Raw genomic sequence first — 20,496 nt, forward strand, 5'->3', positions numbered from 1 at the left:
ATAACCATCCTTTATAAATGATAATTCCTAGCTCCCATGTTGAAAGGAAAAGAATATGCTTTTAGTTAACGAGGTAGAGAATAAAAGACTTTCAAATTATGCCAAGGAGAATCTTGCAGCCAGCTGGATACAAATCATACAACCAGATACACAATGTCCATGAAAGGAATTGTTTTTTTTTAATCTGTTGGTACTTGCCTATATTAAGTTTAATGAGGGAATTTTTCAAAAGCTAATATCCACCCAGAATTAGGAGTAGAAATGGCTTTCAGTTTCATTCTTTCCTGAATGGATTGTAAAGGAGGTGGGTGGCATTGATGCAAGACAAATTAGGTGTGGCAAATCCAATGGAAAGCTACCAAAGTTATTTTAAACATTTAGCCAACAGTGAAAGCACATAATTTCAAGATGCAATTCTGGGGCAAATGTTGGGTTGGTGCCACACAGCTTGAAAAAAACTGCTTTTTGCAAAGATTTAACATGCAATTTGGCATATTGTTTACCTGGGAGTTGGTCAGACTGCTCTCTTTACATTTGGCTCTGCTCTAAATGTGAGTTCCCCTCCTCTTTACAACTATCCCTATTTGGCTTTTGATGTATAGGTACAGCATTGCTCTATATATTTATCTATAGATTTTACATTGAATTTCTAGATCGGGCTATCTATAACCTTGGCAACGCTAAGACTTGTAACTTCAACTCCCATAATTCTGGCTAGGGAATTCTGGGAGTTGAAGTCCACAAGTCTTAACATTACCAAGGTTGGACACCCCTGATCGAGATTCTCCCTATAGATTTTAGGTTCTTCTGGATTCTAGTTCTCTATAGCTATCTATGACATCTTAAATGATGCCTCCGTCCAAATTACTTCCTAAACATTTAAATGCTGCTTTGAAAAGGCTGTGGGTGGCTTTTTGAAATGAAGGATTTCAAACACTCTTCGAGATCCTTTCCTAGGAACCCTTGTGTATTTTCCCTAGCAGTCGGGGCAACTTCAGTTGCACTGTGACTGGGTTGATAACCTTTACTATGGGGAAAGGGCCCATGAACTTTGGCCCCGACTTCTTACTAGGGAGCCTTAACCTCAAGTATTTGGTGGAGAGATAAACCTTCCCCCACACCTGGAATGGCCTTTGCAGGGCCCGGTGTTTGTCTGCCTGTTTCTTATAGCTCTGTGCCGCTTTTACCAGCACCTTTTTTTACATTCTCCCAAGTTGCTTTCAGCATTGACATCCAATCAGTCAGGCTGACTTAGGAGAGGGGATCCCTTGGATACTCAGGCATTGGGACGAAGTCCATGTCGCTCAGTACTTTGAAAGGGGTTAGTCCCGTGCTACTGTGAACAGCATTATTGTACGCGACCTCGGCAAAAGGCAGAAGGTCCGCCCAATTAGATTACTGATAATTCACGTAGCACTGCTATGTAGTGCAGATGCTGCTCTACCGTGGTGTTCAATCTCTCTGCCCCAGCCCCATTGGTGCTTGGATGAAAAGCCAAGCTAAGACCCTAGGACGACCCAATTGTCCGCGGGAACTCCCTCCAAAATGAGTTAAAAAAGGAAGTGTAGAAAAATAGGTAATGAATTCCACAATGAAGGACAGGATCACACGTTGGGGTTAAGCAGGTTATAGTCAGTGGCGGGATTCCACATTTCTCCCTGCTTGTTCACGCGCACACAGTACTGACAGCCCTGTCAGCGCTAATGAGGTGAGCTGTCTTTTAGTCTTTTACCTCAGCTGAGGTGCAGCAACTCGCTCTGCCACATGAATCAGCTGAGCTAAAAAACCAAGGGAATATAGGACAGGAAATGGCAGGGGTGGGTGGCCGGGGCCAGCCAGAGGTGGCATTTGCTGGTTCTCCGAACTACTGATACGCCAGAACCAGTCCGAACTGGCTGAATACCACCTCTGGTTGTAATCTGGTCAGGGGCTTTAGGATCCAGCACGGTGGGAGATTTTCCAAACCCTCCTGGTCTTGACCTGTTGAATAAACCAGGCCAGTAATTAAGTTTGTAATCAGGCATTAAATATTAAGTGAACACAATGGTTTAACACAAGGAATAAAACACAACCAAAGTGTCCCTTTTCAGTTTTACGGTCTCCAAATACATTTCAACGTATCAAGCCATATTTTTTTTAAAACATTGCATATTATTTAACATTGCACTGGGATTGTAAACCGTGTTTTATGGGCTTGTCCAGCTATGATTTGCTGTTACGATTTATTAGTAGTTCAACCATAGCAGAACAGAACATTCAGATGCAGCCACAATTGAAAGCTGATGTCAGGGAAGGATTTTTAGATGTTGGCTGTTCACCTTGTACCTCAGGGAACAACTGAGTCATGTGTGCGTGATTGATGTACCAGCTGCATAGGATCATCTTAAACCAGACTGGTCCTTAGAGTTGAAGCATATGCCATCTTAACAATGATTCTCCCCTTAAAATGCATCTCTGAGTGGCTAGGAAACCTGTCTACTTAACAGGACTCAAAATAATTGGTGTCGGGTGCTGTAGCATCATATTCCTTTGCATATGAGGAGAAAAAAAAGCACACCCCAATTTGCAATACTTGCCGAGTCACAATGATCCTTGGGTCTGAGCCCAGCTGCAAAGAGTAAGTTGAGAATGTTCTCTGGAACCTATCATGAACTTTGTGGAGGAAGACAGAAAAATACATGTTTGCATAATGGGCTATAGATAGATCTACATCAAGTTGCTTCCTTGGCTCTTATGCATTCTCTAAACCCAGGATGGCTTATCATATGTGAAGCCAGATAGCTTATAACAGGTGATTCTTGCCCACATAAAGCAAAATAGATGTTAGGAGAAGTGGGTTTGTTTCTCTTCTTCCCAGTAAGGCCGGAGGTACAATGTAGTCTTTGACTTATGATCAAAATTGGGACTAGAATTTATGTTACTAAGCAAGGCAGCTGCTCAGTGAGTCACAGCCAATTTTACAACTTTTGCCCTGGTTGTCAAGTGAATCATTGCAGTTAAGACAGGGGTGTCAAACTTGATTTCACTGAGGGCCATGTCAGGGTTGTGTTTGACAGGGGGCCAGAGTGGGTGTGGTCAGAGGGACATGGTCTGTTAACGTCACTCATGTCAGGTTCCCCTGTGGCGGCCTGAGGGCTCTGCCAGTGAAAATGGCCTCCCAAGCTCCGTTTCTGGCTGCGATGGCCTCCTGCAATCCTCTGCCAGAGAAAATGGAGCTCTGTTTTCGCTGGCAGAAGGTTGCAGGAGGCCATCGCAGCTGGAAATGGAGCTCGGGAGTCCGTTTTGGCTGGTAGAGGCACTGTGGGATGGTCCCTCACTGTTTCCAGGGTGGTCCCTGTCCAAAGGTAAGTAGTAGGGCAGCTCCACCCCACCACCCCCACCCTAGCTTAATTTTTACCCGTGCATAGTGGAGTGGGTGGGATCTTAATTAGGGTTATTTTGAAGCTTCCCATGAGGATTACCTACTTACTTTCAACCAAGGTTTAGCTTTGTAAATAGAAAATCTCCTTTCCCTCCCCACATGGTTTTTTGGCAAGCTCCCTTCCCATGAGGATTACCTATATTCAAATAATTTAGAATCTCCTTTTACTTTTCTCCCTTTAAGACTAAAAATAAAAAAAACACATCATCAAGATGCATCGTGAGAAACATTAGGCTTGGTCTAACAGTTCCTAATGTGGGAGGACTTTTTTGTCTCCAAATACGATCTCAGTTCATATTTTGGCCGTCTAGGTAGGTCCAGAAAATCTTTTCACGGCACAGTAGAGTCAACAGCTGCTATGCATCAGCTGGTTAATTAATAGATTTCAATGCCAAACTAATTTACATGGACAATTTATTATAATATGTGGTAATTTACAAGATTGATTTGTTGCACCGAAACCTCTACAGGGAAGGAAGGGAAAAACATGGATGTCAGAGAGTATTCCCTTGAGAAACCCCTACTTCCTCAAGGATGCCAATATTGAACTTGAAACCGTATTGGGTGTGGTCCAAGCTACAGGGCTGTCCAGAAGTAGCCATCTTTCTATGATGATGCCTGCATAATAGACACTGCTCAAAAAAAATAAAGGGAACACAAAAATAAGACATCCTAGATCTGAATGAATATTCTTATTAAATACTTTGTTCATTACATAGTTGAATGTGCCGACAACAAAATCACACAAAAATTATCAATGGAAATCAAATTTAGCAACCCATGGAGGTCTGGATTTGGAGTTACACTCAAAATTAAAGTGGAAAAAAACACTACAGGCTGATCCAACTTTGATGTAATGTCCTTAAAACAAGTCAAAATGAGGCTCAGTAGTGTGTGTGGCCTCCACGTGCCTGTATGACCTCCCTACAACGCCTGGGCGTCGTATCCCTCCCCATCTGTTGAGAGACGGCTGTTCAATTTTGACATAGATGGCCTCTTTAAATATATGAATTGTATTTGCACAACATACCGGTTGAAGTCTGGTAGGCCAGGTTGTGGCCAATGTGGCAGGATCCTAGCCAGTGTCATTAACTGAGTGTGTTGTGTGACCCAAGGCCACAGCTCAGCTAATCATGGATAATTAGGTTGGGAAAGGCATGCATCATAGCACGCATGATGCATACATTTATAGAAGTCCTGGCAGTGTGGGATTCAAATTTTTTTACTATTGGTTCTGTAGGCGTGGCTTGGGCGTGGTATGGATTTGTGGGCATGGCAGCGGTAGGATACTGTAAAATCTCCATTCCCTCCCCATCCCACTAACCTGCTTTCCAGCTCCGTTCTCCTGTGCAGGGCAACCAAAGAAGACCCAGCCAATCAGCTGGGACTTGGGAAGCAGAGAATAGGTGGGGGTGGGCCAGTCAGAGGTGGGATTTGCCGGTTCTCTGAACTACTCAAAATTTCTGCTACCGGTTCTCCAGAACTGGTTAGAACCTGTTGAATACCACTGTCCTGGTATGTCTTCTTGTGAAGTCAAGCCTCACAAAATCCACAACCTCACAAAATCTGCAAACGAAAGCTGCATTTATTGATAGACAAACTCAGGAGCAGTCACGTTAGCCCAGAAGACAAGGGATTCCAGAAAGACACAAACCCCTCACTCTTCATTGCCGTTCATACATCTCCTTAAGGATCTTCATGCTCTCAGCATAGCGCAACTGGTTCTTCTGCGAAGCTTCTTTCCACCTGGAAACAGGCCACAAGTCAACCATCGCACATGGATTTTTGCATTATCCTTCCCACAATTTGTTTCCTGCTACATGGCGATTCTCGCATGGGGCCAATAACTGGATATTTCCCCCCTCTGGCCCAGAGTTTGGCTTTCTGTTACACAAGCCTTACCTTTGTCGGATCTTCTTCCATCTCTCCATATTCTTGTAGATGAGGGTGGACATTGAAGGGACCGCTTCAGAAGTCTGAGAGGGTTTATGGGAGAGAGGAAACATAGGCAAGATCATTCATTTGCTCAAAGCTAAGGTACTGTATGAATGTCCTAACAAGCACCTTCAATTTTTTTTTTATTTTAAGAATAGAATAGAACTCTTTATTGGCCAAGTGTGATTGGACAAACAAGGAATTTGTCTTGGTGCAAATGCTCTCAGTATACATAAAAGAAGAGATACATACATTTAAGAATCATAAGGTACAACACTTAATGATAGTCATAGGGTTCAATAAGCAATCAAATCATACTAGGAAACAGTCAATATAAATCATAAGGATACAAGCGACAAAGTTAGAGTCATACAGTCACAAGTGGGAGATGGGTGATAAGGAGTGATGAGAAGATTAACAGTAACAGGAGTGCAGATTTTGTAAATAGTTAAACAGTGTTGAGGGAATTATTTGTTTAGCAGAGTGATGGCTTTCGGGGGGAAAACTGTCCTTGTGTCTAGTTGTTCTGGTGTGCAGTGCTCTATAGTGTCGTTTTGAGGGAAGGAGTTGTAACAATTTATCTCAGGGATGTGAGGGGTGTGTAAATATTTTCACAGCCCTTTTTTGACTTGTGCAGTATACAGGTCCTCGACTGAAAGCAGGTTGGTAGTAATGGTTTTTTCTACAGTCCTAATTATCTTCTGAAATCTGTGTCTATTTTGTTGGGTTGCAGAACCAAACCAGACGGTTATAGAGGTGCAGATGATAGACTCAATAATTCCTCTGTAGAACTGGATCAGCAGCTCCTTGGGCAGTTTGAGCTTCCTGAGTTGAATTTAAGAAGAGCATGGGATGGCGGTTGCTAAATTAATTGGAAACTTATCTGTCTGTGAAGCTTGCAATCCTAAATTCCTTTTCTGTTTATTTTACTTTTGTTGATTTAGTTGGTGGCACAACTTCAGTTTTTAGCTGCATTTTTAAGTTTACACTTACATCATTCTGACTCATTCATCTTCCTGTTTTCTGTTCCTCCTGTTCTTTTAAATTAAAACTTCTTGTTAAGTACCCTTTCCTCTCTTGAACTGAGAAAAGTATTCTGAAATAATCCTCCCCTCTGACAAACTTGGCACAAAAGCCTACTCTCTCCACACAACACAATCAAATCAGCTGAAAATATAGTGGTTTGATTGATACAACAAACCAAGCTTGGTTGGGGGATTGTTATTCTGTTATTGTATGTGTGTGTGTGTGTATATACCCATGCATAATCTATTGTATTGTGTGAATCCAGGATGTTTTAGTTTGTGGCTCAATGCCCTGTGGAAACCCAGAAAATGGGAGACAATTTAGCAAACCAGTTAAATGCTCATAGAATGTGATATAGCAACTATGCCTTTTTTAAAGCTTTGATTTAGGTTTTGGCATGTTGTGTGAATCTGGGAGTGGGGCGGTGGCCTAGAAGTGGAGCTCTCGCCTCACAATCAGGAGGTTGTGAGTTCGATCCTAGGTAGAGGCAGATATTTCTTTCCGTGAGCACACTGAGAATATATCTGCTGCACAAAACTCCACATTGGCAACCGGAAAGGCATCCGGCCATTAAAACATTCTGCTAGCTCCTTTCAGTTGCCCAAATTCCACCCTGCAGGGGATTATGGGGTTGTTAAAAGAAGATGATGTTGTGTGCATCTGGCCAGAGAATTAAAAATACATTTCAAATTCAAAATACTAGTGTCCTCTTAAGAGTAATATCCGGATGCATACTGCCCCGTGTCTTGCTAATAAGAGGGGATTCAGAAGAGAAAAGGTCATTAAAATCCCTACCATTCGCTGTTTTACCATCCAACCTATTTATTCTCACCCCCCCCCATCCCCCCCCTTAATTTGCATGATGGTCTGACCGTTTCAGCAGCTCCTTTTGTTTCCTCTTTGGACGCTGGTGGGAATGGGATACGTAGGTTAATGGGTTCCCCGGCAGGATTTGTCTGGCAAGGGATAGGCGATGGTAGCTTGTAGACATCCTGAATCTTCCCATTTAAGACTTCGACACCCTGGGATCCCAGAATTTAAGAGAAAGAAAGACGAGTTGAGGACAAAAAAAATGGGTTCAACTTTTTGCAGCCTTAATCAGAAGTCTTGTTCTTGAAATACAGTATATAAAAGTATATTTATACTACAGTATACATCAGGGGTGTCCAACCTTGGCAACTTTAAGACTGGTGGACTTCAACTCCCAGAATTCCTCAGCCAGCAAAGCTGGCTGAGGAATTCTGGGAGTTGAAGTCCACCAGTCTTAAAGTTGCCAAGTTCAGAGACCTCTGAGCTAACTCAATGTGCCAAGGTTGGACACCCCTGGTATACACAGTATATTTCTTGACAATTAAACAATTAATCAGTGGAACAACTTGCCTCCAGAAGTTGTAAATGCTCCAACACTGGAAGTTTTTAAGGAGAGATTGGATAACCATTTGTCTGAAATGCTGTAGGGTTTTCTGCCTAAGCAGGGGGCTGGACTAGAAGACCTCCAAGGCCCCTTCCAACTCTGTCATTCTATTCTAAAGCTGCATTATCGCATACGTTTTGAATCTGAAATGCTCTAAACCAGGGGTCTCCAACCTTGGCAACTTTTAAGACTTGTGGACTTCAACTCCTCAGGCAGCTGGCTGAGTAATTCTGGGAGTTGAACTCCACAAGTCTTAAAAGTTGCCAAGGTTGGAAACCTCTGCTCTAAACTTCAAATTTTCTCTTCTGAATTTGAAAGCGTAGACTCGGCCCAGCTCTCTGAGGCCAACCTAGAAGTAGTGCTGCTGTAGCGACTATTTCAGAATCGCTCTGTGCCCGGAGTGTAAACACACATGTTTCAAACTCCAAAGACTTCTAGAGTATGGTTGGCAAAGTTTGAACAACCCAGTCTAACCTGAAATGTCTGCAGCCCTTATTTAGGTGAGAGGGATGGAGAAGATGCCGTGAGTCTAAATTTGGCAATGAGTTGCACTATCAGCCAGAACAGCTAATGATCAGGTTGGTGGAGATGTGGTTCTGAGACATCCTTCACTTTTGAGGCTCGCATTTAGACATTGGGTTGAACCAATCTTCAGAATCTAGGACAGGCCTGTCCATCTTTTTCATTTTACACAGAGGAGAACGTAGGATAGATCTGGATCTGATCTGCTGGAATGCAAAGTTTTGCTCAATCTACATTGGCCCGGTATCCCACAGGCTGGGAATTCTGGAAGCTATAAGCTTAAGGAACTTAAAAGGTAGTCCTCATTTAGCAACATCGGTTGGGACCAGCAACTCGGTCATTAAGCAAGTGCTAAGTGAAACCACAACTGTGCTTATGATCTTGTTTCTGCTTTGCTTTGCTTTACAGACCTAAGAAGGTCAGTAGTAGAAGAAGAAGAGGAGGAGGAGGAGGAGAGGAGAGAAGAAGGGGGAAGGAGGAGGAGAAGAGGGGGAGGAAGAGGGAGGAGGAAGAAGAAGACAGAGGAGGAGGAGGAGGGAAGAAGAGGAGGAGGAGAAGAGGAGGAGGAGGGAGGAAGAAGATGAAGAGGAGGAGGAGGAGGAGGAGGAGGAGGAGGAGGAAGGAAGAAGAAGAAGAAGAAGAAGAAGAAGAGGAGGAGGAGGAGGAGGAGGAGGGGAGGAGGAGGAGGAGGAGAGGAGGAGGAGGAGGAGGAGGAGGAGGAGGAGGAGGAAGAGGAGGAGGAGGAGGAGAAGAAGAAGAAGAAGAAGAAGAAGAAGAAGAAGAAGAAGAAGAAGAAGAAGAAGAAGAAGAAGAAGAAGAAGAAGAAGAAGAAGAAGAAGAAGAAGAAGAAGAAGAAGAAGAAGAAGAAGAAGAAGAAGACTGGCTGTTTTCTTGCAGGTGTTTCATTACTGAACTAGGGAACATCATGAGTGCTAGAAGGGAATGGGCTTTTCAAGGAGGAGGAGGAGGAGGAGGAGGAAGAGGAGGACTGTGGGGTCATAAAGTTCCTTTTTCATCACATAACTGCAGATGGTCACTTAACAAGAACTACCTACACAAGATGCCACACGGGTAAAGAACTTGTGTGCATAAAAGGTCCCAGGTCAGATCCAGACTTCATTTGGATCACATATGTACTGGCCTGACCTCCTCAATTGTGTGAGTCATGGAGTGAAAGGCACGCAATACATTTTAATCCCCCAGAGAAAAATTTGTGGAAAGCAGTAAACTCGGCTTTTGTTTGACCAATGAAAAGACTCCCCCCCCCCCACTAGAAGCCAGACTGGAGAATCCTGTACTGTACCTCTTCATCTTCAAGCAGGGTGGGCAGGTTTGGGCTGGGAGATCGCTCCTGTTCCCTCACCATGGGACTATTCCGCATCCAAGCTCGGCAGATGGGGTAGAGTGGGGTGTTCTCGGAGAACTGGGCCAGGTCTACACTTCGATCAAACAGCTTGATGATGTAGGTGTCTGCAAGGATAAAGATGCATTACAAAGAAATAAATTAAGAGGCAGGTCTTAAATCAGAGCTGGATGATGCTGGATGAAATCGAAGGTGGCTTGAGAATAGGGGAGAAGGGATGTGGTAGGTGGGGGTCATCATTCAGCAGCAAAACCTAAGCTTTGCATCCCTAAGGTCAGCAGTTTAACTCTTCCGCAGAATCAGGGGTGGGCTTCAAAAATTTCAGCAACCAGTTCTCTGCCTGGTTGTGGGCGTGGCCTAGTCGGCTTCCTGCACCATGGTGTGTGTGTGCGTGGGTGGGTGGGTGTTTCGCCCTCCCTGGGCTCCAGAGGCTTTCTGTCATGTCCCTGGTGGAGACTGACTCTGAGGGAAAGGAGGAACAGGCGACACAGGGAGTGGAAGTGTGGCTCCAGAGGTTGTGGAGGAGGCTGGGGAAGGGCAGAGGCCGGCTGGGCAGTCAGAGGAGGACCCAGGCCCATCCCCTCTTCACCCTAGGGCATGCAGGGAGGAGAGGGTAAGGGAGAGACGTGGTCTCCTTGGGAGGAGAAGGCCTTGATCCTCTTCATGGGCTGCAGCTGTGACAACTGGATAAGAGGATGGACCTGCGTCCTGGCGAACGCTGGAAACAAAGCATGTAAATATCTCTAGTTTATAGTTCCTCTCTGAGTTTGGCGTCCTTCCCAGTGTGTGTTCTGTTATCTGTGGACGTCCTCCAGCCCATATCTTGCCTGGTTTGTGTTGCTTTTTCCCTTCTTCTTGTAACTGTTTGTGTGGGAGTTTTTTGCCTTCTGTCAGGAATATTTGGAGCTTGGAAGCAAAGTGAAGGAATAAAAGGGGCTTCACCTGTTTTCTGTGACTGTGTTTGTTCTGTATCCCACCCTGGGTCATCACACTTTCCTTGAGTCTCTGAGAGGGTGAAAACAGCCTCCCCAGCCTCCGGAGGCTTGAAACGAGCCTGTTTTCAGCCTTCCAGAGCCTCCCGGGGGCCCATTTTTCACCCTCCCAGAACCTCTGCGCGGGCCCTGTACTTACCTGGCATCCAAAACTGGCCGCATTGGGGACTCCTGAGAGGGGCAGGGTGGGCTGGACCAGCAAGGGTGAGATTTACCAGTTCACTGAACCGGTAATTAAAAACGATAAAATTAGCTACCGGTTTGCTCAAACCGGGGCAAACCGGTAGCAGCTCACCCCTGCCCAGAATCAATGATTTGGCTCAAGTGTCCCCAAGGCAGCTCTGATGTTTCCACTCACTCTGCTTTTGTGGTCCCCCTTCAGTGAGTCCGTCGTCCATCTCTTTCCTCTTCTTCCGACGGTGATGGGAGAATCGGGTGGAAGGCCTGAGGACACAAAAGCATCAGAGAGTGATGCAAGTAACCGGAGGTTTTGCACTGAGCAGAGGGGAACGGTGAGACTGCTGAGAATGTCATCCAACTCTATTATGACTCCTTCCACGGGCTCTGAAGAACCTGATGGAAGGATCTCATAAGGGTCCTGGGACAAGACAGCTGGAACACCCGGAATGAATGGAGAAGACATTAAGCTTTGTTTCTGTTTTTTAAGGAGGCTAGTCGCCTTTTGTGAAGGAGGCTTAATTGGGATTCCTGCACTGGGCAGGAAGTTGGGCTTAACCATCCCTTCCTGCATTAGGGTTCCATGACTCTGAACACTGGCATTTGGAACAGTAGCACGTGGCACATAGACTTATAAACCACTTCACAGTGCTTTTACAGCCCTCTCTAAGCGGTTTACAGAGTCGGCCTGTTGCCCCCAACAATCTGGGTCCTCATTTTACCCACCTTGGAAGGAAGGAAGGCTGAATCAACCTTGAGCCTGGTGAGATTTGAACTGCCAAATTGCAGGCAGCCGGCAGAAGCAGCTTGCAGTACTGCATTCTAACCACTGCACCACCACGGCTATCATATACGATGATTGGAAACCAAGTCATAGTGTATCCACAAAGTGTACGAATCTGCAACTTCTTAGTTCTTTTGCATGCTGTTTTTTTTTTTCTTGATCTAGACAAGTCAGCTTGGCTCTGAAGAAAAATGTGTACACCTGTTTTCCTTTAGACCAGCCATGCCCAACCTTTTGGTTTACCTGGGCCTTATATAAAATGTATAATTTAGTTCATGAATATAAACACATATAATGATGTTAAAAGTTTACAATCTCGTGGGGCCACATTACTAGATGTCCAGGGCCGCATGTGGCCTGTGGATTGGACACACCTATTTTAGACATGTGATGGAATTTGGATCCCACTGGGAACAGCAAGCATGCTAGGGTAATGGGATCTAGCTCAGATCACAGCAGTGGCAAAAGTTTAAAGCTAGCTTCTGTCCTTTCATCATTCTGAGCTGGCTTGTTGTCCGCCTAGAAGTACGTCTTAATTGTGCCAGGGCAATTATACAATTTTTTTTGCTCCAGCCTATTTATTACTTCATATAGTATAAAACATCTATATTTTGAATAGATAACACAATCAACCCAAGGGTCATGGGAAATGGGTTACTGAGCATCCAAATTGCTCTCCTTCCTGTTTGCGATCAGCTTTTAAAAATCCAAATGCAGCAAGAGCTACAAGTCAGTTGCTGGTTTGCATATTCATTAAAAGTATTTCTAGGCCATGCCCCTTCCAAAGTTTTCTGGGCTGCAATGAGCAAAACTGAAAACCCCGCAAACGGATCGTAAGAAACTATAAACTTTTTTGTAGTGTCTCCGGTCACAGTTGCAGCTGGAGGCACCTTAAAATTGAGCAGAGATAGGGGTATTGCTTTTGAGAAGGCTGTTCTCAAGAAAGCTCTGAATTCCAAATGCTGTTGCAAGGGAGAGAACAGAATGCATTGGCTGCACTCATTCCCACAACTAAAAAACAACAACAACAAGCCACTCCTTTTGCTTGTCTCTTTGGCTGCGAGAACTGCCAGGGAGGAATCCCAAAACAAAACCAGCATTGAAAACAATGTGAGAATCAGACCCTGATGGCATTCAACACAATTACGTGTGAACCAGGCTGCAGAATTCTGTGCCACACACTTGCGTGATTTTTTCCCCCCCTTTAGATCTTCAGTTGAACTCAGTAAGAAAACTTTCTAAATTCTCCCACTCTGTGGTCATCAGTAGGCAAGAAGGACAGTGCTAAGAACCATACCTCTTTCCTGTAGCAATAGGAGAAGGGTCCCTGCAACCGCAAAGCAAGAGAGGTTAGGAAATACCTAGCAGGCAACAGCCCCACCAGAAAGAAAATCGCTTTTCTAGGAAGTTGGTTCTCAGCAGGGTTAGCAAGTCTATAGACTGGAGCAGGGAAGGAAATCTGTAGCCTCCAGATATTGTTGGACTACGCTTCCCATGAATGCTGGGAATCGTAGTCCAGGTACACCCGGAAGGATATAAATTCCTCAGCTCTTTGGGGTCTGCTGTCCCAGACCACGAGTAATGCCTCTTTTTTTGAAAGTCTGGTAATCGTGAATATTATAAATAGGTGTAAAAATATTATATATACTTTTTTTAATGCGTCATTTTGAAAAAGCTTCAAAATCAAGCAAGCAGAAAGAAGGACAATTAGATAGATATATTGCTGGTTGTTGTAGGGGATGCTAAAAGTTGGAGGTTGCTTGGGGAAGATAAAAGATTTTTCAACCCACTTCTCAAATGCCTCTCGGGTACTTCTGAAAGAAGAGCAAAGCAAAGGATTTCAGAGACGCCGAGAAGACATACGCCAATCATCTCAATGCCTGACTGACATATGAACATGGCGAGCTTCTCTAAAAAATAACCAAACCCCTTTCTCTGCCAGAATTCAGCTAATGACTTGAGGCAGGCCAAAGTGCAAAGATAAAGGAGAAGGTTGAACATTATGGCTGCTCCTTACTTGCTGAGCGTATCTGATGACGTCTTTCCAGGGTCCTCTTCCATTTGATCCCTGAGATGAATCAGAAAAGAAAAAGAAATGTAATTGGCTTTGTCCAAAACATGAATGTTCCCTTGGGGGTTCTGAGTCTGAGTATTATTCGTTTTGGTACCAAAATAGTATTGATACAGATAAAAATTACCATATTAATCAAACTTACATAATTAATGTTATTATACATATCAGTATTAACACATAATCCTTCCTTTTTCAATTGTTCAATATTTGCTACAGCCTTCTAAAAGTAATAGCATAATTATTGAGCAAAGATCCTCTTTCAAAGTCTGATCTTATCCTCTAACATTCACTTTAGACATGTTAAGTAAAAATATGTGTATCAATATTCACCCTATTTCTAATTTTTTCATCTATTCTAATTATTAACAGCCAATTGTTTTTTTTAATAAAAATCCTTCCTATCCATCGTCTCTTATCCTCTTGGAAATTTCACTTCTTCTCTTTTTGACTTGCCTCCCATACTCTTTCCTTGGGTCTTTATCTACTTTCCTATTCAACCCAACCATCATTTCCAACCCTACCCTTGGGGGGTTCTTCCTGACAACGGCCTCGTGAGAAATGAGAGATTGACAGGCTGGTTACAATAGGAAAATATTTGCAAGAATCTTTAACCCAAGACAGGAAACCCCTGGCACGCCCAGCCTTACTCTACTACAACTCCCAGCATCACTCATCATTGGCCATGCTTCCTACGGATACTGGAGTTGTAGTAGAGTACCTATATCTATATAATACTGGGTGCAGCGATACCCAGTGTTCCTCAACTTACAACTGATCACTTAGCAACTCTTCGAAGTTATGTACAACCCAATAAAGGGGACTTACAAACCGGATTCGAAGTTCAAATGGCTCCCTTTCACAATCACATGACCAAACTTTGAGCACTCAGCAATACGTTCGCATTTATGACCATTTGAGGCGTCCCATGATCACATGGCCCCATTTCACAAAAATGCTGCTAAAAAACGGCACTGCTGTTTTTGGGCAACGCTATGACCACAGTGAACCATTGATCATGGTGCTCACTTTACAATTGCAAAAACTGTTTTTAAAAAATCACAACAGACCCATTTTACAACTGCAATGGGCAGGTTCCATTACGGTCGTATGTTGAGGACTATCTCTAGTGGTAATCTCTAGTAATGTTCACAGGTTGTCTGTTCATGGGCTTAGCCAATCAAGCTTGGCTAAGTTGATTCAGAAAATGAACTAATATGTTGAAACTAGTTCTTTAGTTGAAAAACCCCGTTTTTGGCACCTCAAGCTCTTGAGTTCTGCTGTTTGGAATATTCTACCCTAACTCATCAGATGTGCTGGGACTTTGGCCACATTGGCAAGGAATTCTGGAAATTATAATCCTGATGCATCTTGCAGATGAACATTTAGGAAATGTTCAGCAGTAAAAAGCAAAAATGGCCCACTCAACTGTTTTAGCACCTTTCAAATATCAACGGAGGGGTTTCAGATTCGTTCCCAGTGCTCAGAACTGACTTGCTGAACTTCTGCCAACCTAGCAGTTCGAAAGCATGTAAAAATGCAAGTAGAAAAATAGGGACCACTTTGGTGGGAAGGTAACAGCGTTCCATGCACCTTCGGTGTTTAGTCATGCCGGCCACATGACCACAGAGACGTTTTCGGACAACACTGGCTTTTCGGCTTTGTAACGGAGATGAGCATCACCCCCTAGAGCCAGAAACGACTAGCACCTATGTGCGAGGGGAACCTTTCCCTTACCTGTCAACATCAGTTTTCTCCAGCAGACACTGTAGGACAGCATCAAGACGGTTTCGAGCATTGGCCGTCTCGAGATCTGAGGATGACGAGAGTTTGTTACTCTAGCATAAAGCAATGAGAGGAATTCATGACGTTTCTTTTTTTTTTTTTTAAGTTAACAATAAAGTCGCCTGTTTTTTTCTTTTCAGGTCTAGGAAATTCCCCCCAAAGGTTTGTGAATTACTCTCTTAAAAAGCTAAATAACGTTTACTTTTAACGCAATCCAAACTGAAGCATAGGAATGGGAGAGACAAGGTTGGATAAAATTCAAATCCTTGAATTTTTATAGCAGAACATTCCTGAAGCATCTTACCTGGTTTTTCTGTTTTGACTTTGGTTTGTAACATGTTTTTGAGAACCAATTCCCTGCAGTAAAGAGCTGGGGGGAAAAAAAACACCTCAAATTCACATTTTCACTTTGGATAAGGCATCACACAACCACAAAAGACGATAGAATCCAAAAATAAAGGGAAGAAAGACAAAGAAACTCAACCCCACCTTGATTTTGCTTAATATAAGAACGAACAAACTTGGATCAGTTTTCAAGATTCTGGGATGACAGGTAGTCTTTGACTTACGACCACAATCCAGACCAAAATTTTCAGTTGTTAAATGAATTTTGCCCAAATTTTCCAAGCTTTTTGCCATAGTTGTTAAGCAAATCACTGCAGTTGTTAAGTGAATCATACAGTCACTAAGCAAATCTGGCTTTTCCACTGACTGCGCTTGTCAGAAGCCATCTGAGAAGGTTACAACATGGGGACCACGTGGCCCCTGGATAATGCAACTGCCTTAAATACATGCCGTTACCAAGCAACCAAATTTTGATCATGGGATCATGGAGATGCTGCAATGGTCATAAGTGTGAAAAATGGTCATAAGTCACTTTTTCCAGTGCTTGTTCTAACTTGGCAACTTTGAGACTTGTGGATTTCAACTCCCAGAATTCCCCAGCCAGCATGGCTGGCTGAGGAATTCTGGGAGTTGAAGTCCACAAGTCTCAAAGTTGCCAAGTTTGGAGACCTCTGCTCTATGCAATCGGAATTGATTGCATCCCGATCAATTCTCCCTCTTGCAACATTTTATTTTCCTCCTTTTGGGGGAATCGCTACTTCGCAGCTCGGATTAAGCAGAGGCTCAGGCGGATCGGTTGCATCTCTACAGCAGACCCCTATCTCCCTCTTACCCGATCCCACAACCACAGCCCAAGAGCGGGCACTCCCCCCCTTCCCTGCCTCCTCTTACTTTTGGTGGAAAGGAGCGGTTCCAGCTCCAGGATCAGATCCAAGCCCAATCCTTCTGGAGGGGATCGCGGTTAGCCTTGCTGTCGGCTCTCTGCTTGGCTGGCTCGCTTCCTTTCCTAGCTTTGCCCGCGTGCAACCCCCACAGACCCGTCCAACGAAAACCTGCTTCTTCTGGATCACTTTCCCGTTCGCACGAATGCAGAAAAACCGCCTCTGGTGCATTGCATGCTGGGAATTGTAGGCAGAGCGATTCCACCCAGTGACCGAGGCTGTTTTTCCTCCCACCCATTCACACACCCACCCACTCACCCCTTTGCGAATAGAAACAGCGCCTCTTGTGCAAGGATGACACTCGTGTGAGCCATAGACAACAACTACGATTTTTTTTCCTTTGTCCACAGGTCTCAAAAGTTGCCAAGTTTGGAGATCCCTGCCTTAAAGTAACACCCAAAAGAAAAATGGAAAAAAAAGATTGAATTCCTTCAATCTATGGCAGGGGTCTTCAAACTTGACAGCTTTAAGACTTGTGGAGGTTGTCATCTTAACAGAATAGCAAAATAACAAAGTTGGAAGGGAACTTGGAGGTCTTCTAGTCCAACCCCCTGCTCAAGTAGTCGACCTTATAACATTTCAGACAAGTGGTTGTCCAAACTCTTCTTAAAAACCTCCAGTGTTGGAGCATTTACAACTTCTAGAGGCAAGTCGTTCCACTGATTAATTGGTCTCACTGTCAAGAAATTTCTCCTTAGTTCTAAGTTCCTTCTCTCCTTGATTAGTTTCCACCCATTGCTTCTTGTCCAGCTTTCTAGTTCTTTGGAGAATCGGTTAAGCCCCTCTTCTTTGTGGCAGCCCCTTAGTCCCAAAGGTGCTTTTTTTTTTCAAGAGGCAACTGGACTTCCTGTTTTTTCTTTGAAGACATTTCGCTTCTCATTCAAGAAGCTTCTTCAACTCTGACTTGAAGAAGCTTTCCAGTCAGAGCTGAAGAAGTTTCTTGGACGAGAAGCAAAACGTCTTCAAAGAAAAAAAATCAGAAAGTCTAGTTGCCTCTTGAAAAAAGCACCTTTGGGACAACCATAGCCTGGATGTCTTCATAGACAGGCAGCCCCTTAGATTCTCCCCACCCCACTTTTCCTCTGGTAGCGTGGTGCTGAATCAAACTCTTGCAGAAGTTGGTTTAGTTTAGTTTAGTTTATTGTCATTGTTAAGCCTGGATTCCCCAACGGGTGTGAAGGAAAACAAACTAAACAGAATGTGCAGCGAAGTCAGATAGGAAGACAGGCAAATGTGTGAGATAAGCTTTTTAGTTAACACGCAGTAAAAATACAGATACGCTTGTGCTATCAAAAATATAATTTATTCCATTTAAGAATTATAGCATAGTCATGTAAACAGTCCAGTAGTCATATATCAATTTCAGTCAAGTCTTGTCAGGGATACTCTATTTGCAAAGTCCGTGTTGAATAGCCAATGTCAGTACACTTACAATAAATCTGTCCAATCTTCTCTCCGTTGAGAAATATCAACACACTTCTTCACTCCCCGTTTCAGCAAGAATGCAGTCTTCAATAAGCCAGCCAGTAATTAGGGATCTTCTAGCCAGAGAGAGCCTTGCTGCTTATATAGTACTTTTACAGCTGCACCCTTAATTACATTCCTTTAGCTTAAAGTCACATACACTTTATCTGACAAACCATGATTCATCATTTTATTATCTTTACCCAAAACAGTTAGGGTAAAACAATGTTATCCCTAACATTCTCCCCTTTTGGGTAATAATAATAAATATTACAATAATATATTCATTTACACTTTCAAATCATAATTGTCACAACTCTCTTTAAATTTTACAACACCTTGTGCTTTTGTAAACTGGTCTGCAATATTTTCTTCCGTCATGCAGTACTCAAGTTTAATTAGACCATTTTTTACAGATTCTCTAACATTTAAGTATCTTAAATCAGTATGCTTTGATCTAGTCTTTACAGCAATATTAGTAGCTAATTGTATAGCTGCCTGGTTGTCCTCGTACACAATAATAGAATCTTTAACAGTTATACCCATGTCTAATAATAACTGTTTGTACAGAATTAAGTCAGTGCATAGTAATGACAGACATGAAAATTCTGCTTCCATCTTTGACAAGCTAATATGCTGTTGTCTGATTGACCTCCACCCTATTAAAGTCTTATCAAGTAATATAACCATCCCAGATGTTGATTTTCTAGTGTTTATGTCAGTTGCAAAACTTGCATCTGCATAGGCACTAAGATTCAAAACACCTTTTGGCTCTAGATACAATGCATGATGCATTGTTCCTTTAAGATATCTTAAAATTCTCTTTAATGCTTGTCAATGACATTGATGTGGATCATTATTATATCGTGCCAGCTGATTAATACTATAAGCTATATCTGGCCTAGACCAATTGCTTATATATGATAAGCTACCAATCAAAGATTGATATATGGTCTTATCAAATTTGGGACTTTGAGCATCCATTTTGCAAATTTCCTGACTCATTGGAGTCTTTGCAGGCTTACAAAGTTCCATTTTATACAATTTAATTAATTGGCAAATTTTATCCTCTTGAGATATCTTAAATCCTTTTGTGGTTTTGTTAATTGTCAATCCTAGATACTTTTTAATTTCACCTAAATGCTTTAATTTTATCCTTTTGGCTAATAATGAAATAATCTCAGTAGCTTCATTATTGGTCTTAGTAATCAAAGCAATATCATCTGTAAATAATAACAATAATGACACGTTCCATTATTTTCTCTTTTAAACATACATGGATCTGCTAAACCAGATTTAAACCCTATATTGTTTAATTCTTTCACAATATATTGGTTCCATTCATAGCCAGATTGTTTCAATCCATATAAACTCTTCTTGAGTTTCCAACAATCATTGCTATTTACTTTATTATCATTTATACCAATTGGTTTTTTCAAATATATTGTATGCTGCAATGGTGCATGTAGATATGCAGTTTCTACGTCTAAATGGTTAACTATATAATTATTCTTAGCTGCCCACACTAGAGCAGCTCTTAAAGTTGTAGCCTTAAGATTTGGTGCAAAAACCTCATCATAATCAAATACATTTTGGTTAAATCCTTGTGCTACTAACCTAGCCTTATAAATTACTTTCCCATTATTTCCAGTCTTTACTTTAAATATCCATTTGCATCCAATGGATTTTTTTCCTGGAGGTAATTTGGTTTCTTCATAAACCTTCATTTCCTTTAATGAATTTAACTCTTTTTCCATTGCTTTTTGCAATTCACCTGATCCTTAGCAGGATACATCTTAAGTTCATCTATGCTAGTAGGAACTTTATTTACTTGGCAAACAATACTCGCCTGATATCTTTCAGGTGGTTTAGTTATATGCGTTGTGCGTCTAGGTATAACAGGACTTACAGGTGGACGTTCCTTTATTTCCTGTTCTTGACTATATATCTCTTCTTGATCAATTATTTCCTCTTGATCTGGTTCTATTTGCTCTTCATGGACTTCTTCTTTAATTGGACTTTTCTTATAACTAGTCTTTTCTTTCTGCCTCTTGTAGTGTTCTATAATAACATCATTATCTGAATCCTGCTCTAATCTATTCCATCCTCATATAACAAAATCAAACACCATCTTCAGTGCACATTGAAAATAAAACACAAACACACATCCTTCGCCCTCCACACACTGAACCGAAACCCCCCCCCACAGCACCAACACTGCATTATACAGCAGAATTCAAAAGAGTTACTGCCCTG

The 20,496-nt window shown here is 42.6% G+C and overlaps 1 protein-coding gene across 2 annotated transcripts; it reads right to left on the reverse strand.

Moving 5' to 3' along the window:
• Nucleotides 1–4,986: 4,986 nt before the first annotated feature.
• Nucleotides 4,987–16,945, reverse strand: LIN37 (lin-37 DREAM MuvB core complex component). 2 transcript variants are annotated; one of them, XM_087970880.1, is made up of 10 exons: nt 16,727–16,939; nt 15,795–15,860; nt 15,443–15,518; nt 13,652–13,702; nt 12,932–12,961; nt 11,032–11,117; nt 9,622–9,788; nt 7,255–7,404; nt 5,324–5,397; nt 4,987–5,167 (listed from the first exon to the last, which is right to left on the reverse strand). In XM_087970880.1, exons 2-10 carry the CDS (start codon nt 15,826–15,828, stop codon nt 5,086–5,088), a joined length of 750 nt encoding a protein of 249 aa, XP_087827006.1. In that variant the 5' UTR covers nt 15,829–15,860; nt 16,727–16,939; the 3' UTR covers nt 4,987–5,085. The 2 variants fall into 2 exon arrangements, with proteins under 2 accessions (XP_087827006.1, XP_087827007.1); XM_087970881.1 differs by lacking the exon at nt 12,932–12,961 and having other exon boundaries at nt 16,727–16,945.
• Between the last annotated feature and the right edge of the window lie 3,551 nt (nt 16,946–20,496).

Source organism: Notechis scutatus, chromosome 8 (genome assembly GCF_049901735.1).
Source record: "Notechis scutatus isolate UNSWTSFEM ecotype Mainland chromosome 8, rNotScu1.2, whole genome shotgun sequence".
Lineage (NCBI taxonomy): Eukaryota > Metazoa > Chordata > Lepidosauria > Squamata > Elapidae > Notechis > Notechis scutatus.

Bases quoted from the DNA above. Each gene is read 5' to 3' on its own strand.
- LIN37 (XM_087970880.1), bottom strand. From the start codon at position 15,828: ATGTTACAAACCAAAGTCAAAACAGAAAAACCAG. The intron at 12,962-13,651 runs GTAAGGAGCAGC...TTGCGGTTGCAG, and splicing joins TCATCAGATACGCTCAGCAA to GGACCCTTCTCCTATTGCTA. The intron at 5,398-7,254 runs GTCAGACCATCA...AAACCCTCTCAG, and splicing joins CAAAAGGAGCTGCTGAAACG to ACTTCTGAAGCGGTCCCTTC.